The sequence below is a fragment of the Cucumis melo genome, chromosome 7 (assembly GCF_025177605.1).
Source record: "Cucumis melo cultivar AY chromosome 7, USDA_Cmelo_AY_1.0, whole genome shotgun sequence".
In the NCBI taxonomy this organism is placed as follows: domain Eukaryota; kingdom Viridiplantae; phylum Streptophyta; class Magnoliopsida; order Cucurbitales; family Cucurbitaceae; genus Cucumis; species Cucumis melo.
The window spans coordinates 25,875,265-25,883,055 of NC_066863.1; the positions used below are offsets into that span (position 1 = coordinate 25,875,265).

The following is a 7,791-nucleotide window of genomic DNA, read 5'->3' on the forward strand; positions in this document are numbered from 1 at the left end:
AATTTGGAAACAAAAAGTATTTCAGAATATAAATAACTCTTTAACTTCTCGTTGGAGCAAACTTAAATTAATATTAATTCACATATACTTTTCTTGGAATTAGAGGTTTTAATTTTCCATCTAAATTCAACTACGTGGCGTAGTTTCTACTTTTTGTTAAATTTTTGGTAATTTGCTCACTAATTTATTTTACAAAAAAAAAACAATATAAAAATATATGCAAGCTCACTATTATAACATCATCAAGTTTTGGATAGATTTAATTGTTGACTGATACTCAACCTCTTGACCATAAAAAATAAGTTTTGAAGTCATAGAAAGCATGTATACAAAAAAAAATTTACGAACTTTCAAATGAAAACTTTGTCCCACATAAAAATTTTAACATTTTTTGAACTTAAGATTGTAGACATTTTAATTAGTTTAAATTAAAAACCAATAAAATTTATCTAAATTTATAGTGAAATTCGATTAAATCAAAAGTTTGAAGTAACCATGGGTTATTTATTCTTTTATTCTTCCCTGAAAAAAAGTCTAAATCAAGTTTCTCTAAGAACTTTTAGATATAACTTGAACGTTGAAATTATTCATATCAGTTTCCTAATATTTTTGTGTTTGTTTCATTGTAGCCCCATATTGCTTGAAAATTGAAATAGCTCATACATGTTAGATAACAAAACTAAACAAATTCAAAAATTCAAAAATCAAAATTAAAATATACTCTAAAGTTAAAATATACTCTTTCTTTTACGAGGAACATTTAAGTCACACCATTTTGCTTCACTTTTTAAGTAGTAGCGTTTTCAATTAGATCCATCATAATTTCAACGGTAGACAAAATGAACATACTCCAACTCGTATAAAACTTGAACTCGATCATGATCAATTTCTCCACCTCACATATAAACTGTACCATGTTGAGGGACTTATATTATGTTATACAATATATATATATATATATATATATATATATATATATACATACACAGCTTTTAGAGGTAAAGAAAATGATAAGCAGGAAGAAATGTGTCCATTTATACCAAAGTCAAAAGCACAGTGGTGAATCAGATCCAAAGTTAGTGTCATGAAATTTGAAGAAGGCTTCATATGAATGATACTACAAATCTAACTCATTATAGGTTCTTTTGTACCACAGGAAAACATGATTACATAACCAAATACAAAGTAATCCTTTTTTTAGAAGTCAATCTCAATATCCTAATTAATATGCAAGAAAAAACCTACCCATCGGATTCTATTCCAAAACCCGTCCATCATTTTCAGCTCAACAGAGATAAATTCCTCCCTGCAAGCACTCAAGACATTCAAACATGCCACTCTATGCATTTTTAACTTTCCATAATCTAAACTCACTAAGGAATTCCACAGGGCACATCAAGCAGCAGGCACGACACAACACTTGATCACGGGCATCGTCTTAACTTACTGCTTAATGTCTTTTCCCCTTGCTGCTGCTGTATGTTTTACCTGCACCTGTTCGTCTGATAAAGGTAAATAGTAGATGCGAGGAGTAGCTTTTGTTTTCCTGAAAAGGTCATCCAAGGTGACAATAGGAGCGTCAACTTTATCGGGAAGTGCAGGTGGAGGTGGGAGTGGTAGCTGCTCCCTTGCTTGAGCAAGGTTGTTTGTGGGTGTGGGTGCAGGTGGGGGTGGTGGAAGAGAAGGCGGCGGAGCATGTTGCTGCCTTGGTTGACGAGGCGATGGCTCGGGTTGCACGGGTGGGGGCACGTTAGAGACTGGTGGAGCAACCACCGCAGGTGTAGGAGTCTGTGGAGCTTCTACTCGAGTTTTTACTTCTTGAGGATCAACAAACTCAGCTATAAGAAGACGCCCACCATTTGGTGGCCATTGAAGGTTGTAAACAGCATCTCTAGTCTTCATGGCTTCTTCCACAGATGAGTACTGCATTAACGACAGTAGTTTCCAAGCAATAATTAGAGAACTCAATGTTATGTCCAAGAATCAAATTCCACATGGTGCAACACTTGTAAGCAGAAAATAATTAGAAAACTCAATGTTATGTCCAAGAGTCTTACAGTTACATAGCAATGCGTCTTGATGTGATCCATCCAGAAACTAGTAACATTGCCAGTCTTACCCAGAAGTTCTTGCACAGCTTTGAGGGTAAATGGACGCAGAAAACGATCAATTCTTAGTGAGTTTGTGGGAGGTTTTGGAGATGGTGGAACTGCAGAAGGCAAAAGAGAGCCGAGTGAATCAGATGTGGCCAAGAGCTTATAGTATAATCAGCTCATCAAATTTAATCAGATGTGGCCAAGAGCTGATAATATAGTCAGGTCATCAAATTTAATCAGACACGGCCAAGAGCTTATTATAGTATAGTCAGCTCCTCAAATTTAACTCACCAAGACGTTCCTTTGATGGATCTTCACTAGCTGTGGAGTCAGATCTGGAGAAGTTGCGTTTAGGAGCAGTGGATTGATGAATGTCCTTTGAATTACTAGTCGATGTATGAGCAGCGTTTTGGGGCTCTGGAATTTTGAGGTTCTCAGAATTCCACCTACGCTGTCTCTTCACGGACTCATTTCCAACCACTGCTTGATCTGCAAAAATAACCTCATCAGACAAAACAAAACAAAGAGAATTGATTTTAAATTTGAAGGAAATCCAATGCAGAAAACTGTTCTTCAATTGAATCAAAAATCAACATGACTGTCACATCCCCCAATCACAGCACGCCAGCCAAATTATAAAACCACATTCTCTTTTAAACTCCACTTAAGGAAAAGACGACATTACTATGGAGAGAGATGTAACTATTTGCAACAAGACGGCCAAATTAAGGTGAATTCTCTTACATTCATTGCAGAAGGAAGCAGGGCAGGACCAAATTTTACTGTTAACACAGAAAATACGGAAGGTACTCAACGTGATACAGCCAGACTTTGTACCAGGAAGCGTATGTTTAAAGGTTTAACTCATCTCAACTGGTCACCTCACATGAAATACAAATTAAAAAAAGTAGTAACTTGATGAATAGAGTGATATATGACTTCGTGAAATTCAGTCACTCCCTTGCTCCCTCTCTACTTGCCTGGGGATTACCTTTTATCCTTCTATTATCACTATCCTACTTCCTAAAGGTGCAAATGAAAGTCAACCCTTTACTTTAGCTCCTTTGTAAATTACATTTATTTTTCAAGAAAAGAAGACTTCTATCAAGTGAAATATACAAAAGTGAAAGCTCAAGACAACAAAACAAGGGGGAAAACAAAAGAGAAAGCAACTACAAATTGGCTATATGATATTAACGTTCCACTTTCCTATGATTTTACTAGTGAGAAAAATCTCCCAATACATTCCATCAAAACAAAAGAATGCACTCGATACTAACTAAAAGTGCTATTGACTGAATCATCCACAATAATTCAGCACAGAACTTGGAGTTTGAAGAAGAGAGACTAAAATAAAACGTTAAGGTAGCATTTAACAAGGAGAGAAATAGAGCATGGGGTTTTGCGGAAATGGGGACAATCCATCCCAAAAATTGTCTAGATTGATGCTTCATGGTATGACCAGAAAAAGGCGCTAAGAAAGAGATATCTGTAGATGGACAGATATGGAGATAGAACCTATCCATTTAGCTGGAAATGAAAGTAAACCCCTGATGGCCAGAGAAAATATTAGTTTAACTGAAAGCAAGATTTCTCAGAACCATGAACCATCCATTATATTTGAAGGTCATTTTACATCTAAAGAAACCTTACCAGAAAACACCCATCATGAATAAAAGAGGTACAAATAATTCAAAAAAGAAAAAGGAAAAGGAAAATAAAAAACATTGATCAAAAACATGAAAAAGTAAAACACAATTTATCCAAAAAGCAACTTTTGTTTAAAACCAGAATAACAATGTTTCATACACTCGATTCATCACTACTAAGCACAACATAACACAGTACGGACACTGCACCAAAACACTTAACCAATTACCAAACAAGCACTGGGAGGCAACAACAAAATCCTCCATTGTCGTCAAGCATCATTTAGCTACCTACTTCTTCCAGAAAAGCCAATGCAGATACTGCAGAAACTAAATATCAACTGAACTTCCAAAAACTAAAAAACAAAATCATCCGTTGAAAGAAAGCTAGCAATACTCAGAGCTGCAATTCAAGAAACTCAAGCAACATATAGAGATGCACCTTTCTTTCAACTCTTTATACGATAGTGGGGTGTACTCTAAAACTCCATATATATATTCCTGGGAATCAAAATAATGACAATCCCTATCCAACATACAACTAACAAAAAGAAGAAGAAACCAATTCCAACAATTGATATAATAATATTCGTAGGAAAACAAAAAAAGGTATGTATGACAATATTCATTATCCCTAACTAAAGTGACTCCATTACATTGCATATACATAAGTTGAAAATATTATATAACAAGAAAAACTTTAAATCAAAATTCCTAAGCATAAAATTATCAGGTCAAAATTTTAGCACGACAGGAAAACCATAATGAAAATTTCAAAACAGAAAATCATATATGTTATAGGGGCTTTTTAAATATAGAAAAATGGGCAAAACTAATTAGAAGTTAAAGCAAAAAATTTTACATTCCTTACATCCCAGATAGAAGTTGGATAGTGGCCTCTGATACAAGTCTATTGCTAATGGACACTAATAGAAGTCTAACATCAATACTATCGGTGATAGAAACTGATAGAAGTTTATCATTGATGTATATGTGATAGACTTCTATCCATGTCTATCAATGTTGTCTTTTTTTGCTATTTTTGTAAATAGTTTGGTATTTTTTTCTATTGGTTAAAATTGCTCTATGTTATATGCAGAAATATTTAATTAGGCTTAGAAAATAACACAGTTTTCATTTATTTCCTTTCATTTTGGTAGCTTGGATCAGGCTTGGGGGAAGGGGAGAGGGTCTAGAAGTAAGCATTACCATGAAGCCTTCTTTTTTCAGCAGGCAAAGATGAAACGTCATTCTCTATACCAATATTCTTTCTGTCTGCAGCTGAGCCTCGCACTGCTATGTCAACAACCTTTTCCTCTTGGGACATAAGGCCCTCATTTTTTACATTCTTCTCTCCCATTTCTTCAAGATTATTCACTGAATCAGTCTTATTCTCTGATGCATCTTCTATTGAATCATCCCCTGAACTTCTATCTAAATTAAGCTTTTCAGAGAACCCCACATCTACACCATCATGCTTCTCATGAAGGTCAGAAATTATGTCCTTAACATCATGTTTATTCTCAACATCTTCTTTCACAATAGACTCCACAACATCTTTGTTCTCAGGTGACTCCAGAACATCTCTGTTTGCAAGTGACTCTTGAACATTCTTGTTCACATGTGGCTCTTCAACATCCATTGGATGTGATTCGCCAGCATCTGGGACAATAATGCTGGATGATGGTTCCACCATCTCCTGCTTAACATCTAGTTCTAATTTTACATGATCAGCAGATATATTTTCCTTTAGTTCAATCATTTCATTAATTGTCACAGAATCAGTAGAAATAGAATCAGTTCTTACTTGAGACCCTAAAACAGGGCTGACCTCAGATACCTGGTCGTCTGGAGCAGAAGAGTCGTGCACGAGATCTGCCTGTTGAGACTTCAAATTCTCATTCTCCACCTGGAGCTCCATATTCACATCATCCAGCTGGGGCTTTGAATCCTCACTATCACGCTGTGGCTTTGAACCCTCACTAACCAGTTGGGGCTTTGATTCCTCACTAACCATTTGGGGCTTTGATTCCTCACTATCCAACTGGGGCTTTGAATCCTCACTATCCAGCTCGAGCCTATCCTCGTTATCCTTGCTTTCGGTGTTCTTCAAACCTTCCACACCCACACCTATTGCTACTTCAGATACTACGGTTTCAGTTACAGTATTTTTAGTTTCCACAGTAGAAACATGGATGGGCGATCCCTCTTCTACCCTAGGGGAACCATTAAGACCAGCCCCATCTTGAATTTCACCTTCCCTCACAGCTGCATTACTGTCATCCTTTTCAACCTGAACTCCAACATCATCTACATGCTCAGTGATGTTAGCATCTTCATTAGTTTCTTTCGCCGTTCCAGAAACAACAGATGCATGCTCTTGGTTATTGTCACTATTTGTAACTGGAGGGTCACCATCAACACCATTGGTTTCCTCAGCATTTTCTTCCCTTTCCATTCGAAGTGCTTCATCTAACCGTTTAACCAAATCTTCCTTCAACCCCTTGATGGTCAATTTCCGTCTCTTAAGCTCCTCTTTCAACTCCGTAACCTTCCACTGATCAATCGGTCGATTGTCAAGAATTGAATATTTCGATTTGGAAGACATCCCGCTAAATTCAAAACTCAAATTTCAAACCTGCAAGGAAAAAAAGCCATCGGAAAACATCATAAAAATTAGAAAGAAAGAAAGACAAAAAGAAGGAAAAAAAAAAAGATAATGTGAAAATGACTCACGAAGGTATTTGGCTTGACTTTGCGAAGAGGAAAAGAAAAACAGAGGCGAAGAAACCCTTAGATGAGGAAATGAAAGGAAAATTGTAACCCTAATTCCATAAAACAAAACCCACCATTAGAGATTAAAAGGGAAAAATTACAGCAACCATTCAAGAAAACCCACAACAAAAAAACTCTTAAATGTTACAACTTCCAAATAAAAAAAAAAAAAGTTAACTAAAAAAGAACAAAATGGGCCCCCGAAATCAGTGGCTCAACTCGTTCGCTGTAACCTGAAAACAAAGGAAGAAGAGAGAAGAGACAGAAGAAGAAAAGGGAATTTGGAAGAGATAAAAGAAAATGTGTTGCGTTTTTCCTTTATTTTCTTTTCTTCTTTCTTTTTTTCCTTAACACAAATATTATGAATGGAAATCAATGGCGTAGGAGGAAGAAGAAAGAGAGCGAAGACATTGTGGGGGGCTTTCTAGGGTTTTTTGCTTCGCCGATGTGAGTTTGGTAGTGGAACGATGGGAGAGACCTGTCCCATTAAAATCCAATATTTCCTTTCTTAAATCTCCAAAATACCCCTTTCCTTTGTTTTTTTCTTCTTTTTTTCTTCTTACCTTTTAATATAATCAAATAAACTAAAATATTTACGAAATTATCGGTTAATAAAATTATTTTATTTTATTTATAAGTATTTTCTTCAATTTAGTATTTATAATAACTTCTACATTATTTTAAATAAAATAATATCACAAAAATATATAGAAAAAAACATCTTAATACTTATTCTTCTATATTACGAATATGATATATAATTAATGATATCATTGAATTATTGTAAGGTTATTAGATAAAATATCAATTTTTAAATTTGTTATATTTACGATTTTAAAAATATAGTAACGTAGATTCTATTATCATAAATTTTTTTTTTGTTATTTTTCAAGTGTCCTTTTTTATAATTTATTTTAGGTGATAAGTTTTATAACAAATATTATTGATTTTTTTTAATTTTTTTTACAAAAAACATCTTTATATTTTCAAATTTACAGTATTATCTTTCAACTTTTATAAACTGCTTCAAAAATACTATTGGAATAAGAATATCATGGGTAGGGGTTTGTAAACTTGCTCATTGTTTAGGTTCTGTGTGGAAAAATTCTCTATTGATTTTTTAAACTTAAATTGTCCATTGTTTAACAAAATTGTTGATCCTGTAAAAATTTTATAATTTTTTTTTTTACGTTAAATAGGTCGTTCGAATACATTTTTATGCAAATAAAATGCTGTAAAATTTTCTTATGAAATGTTATATTTAATGTTCG

At 34.4% G+C, this 7,791-nt stretch overlaps 1 protein-coding gene across 1 annotated transcript; it reads right to left on the reverse strand.

The window, feature by feature from the left end:
* Positions 1 to 1,060: 1,060 nt before the first annotated feature.
* LOC103494402 (uncharacterized) lies at positions 1,061 to 6,994 on the reverse strand. Its single transcript, XM_008455549.3, has 5 exons — positions 6,482 to 6,994; positions 4,955 to 6,383; positions 2,388 to 2,585; positions 2,058 to 2,209; positions 1,061 to 1,923 (listed from the first exon to the last, which is right to left on the reverse strand). Exons 2-5 carry the CDS (start codon positions 6,351 to 6,353, stop codon positions 1,444 to 1,446), a joined length of 2,229 nt encoding a protein of 742 aa, XP_008453771.2. The 5' UTR covers positions 6,354 to 6,383; positions 6,482 to 6,994; the 3' UTR covers positions 1,061 to 1,443.
* Positions 6,995 to 7,791: the final 797 nt, after the last annotated feature.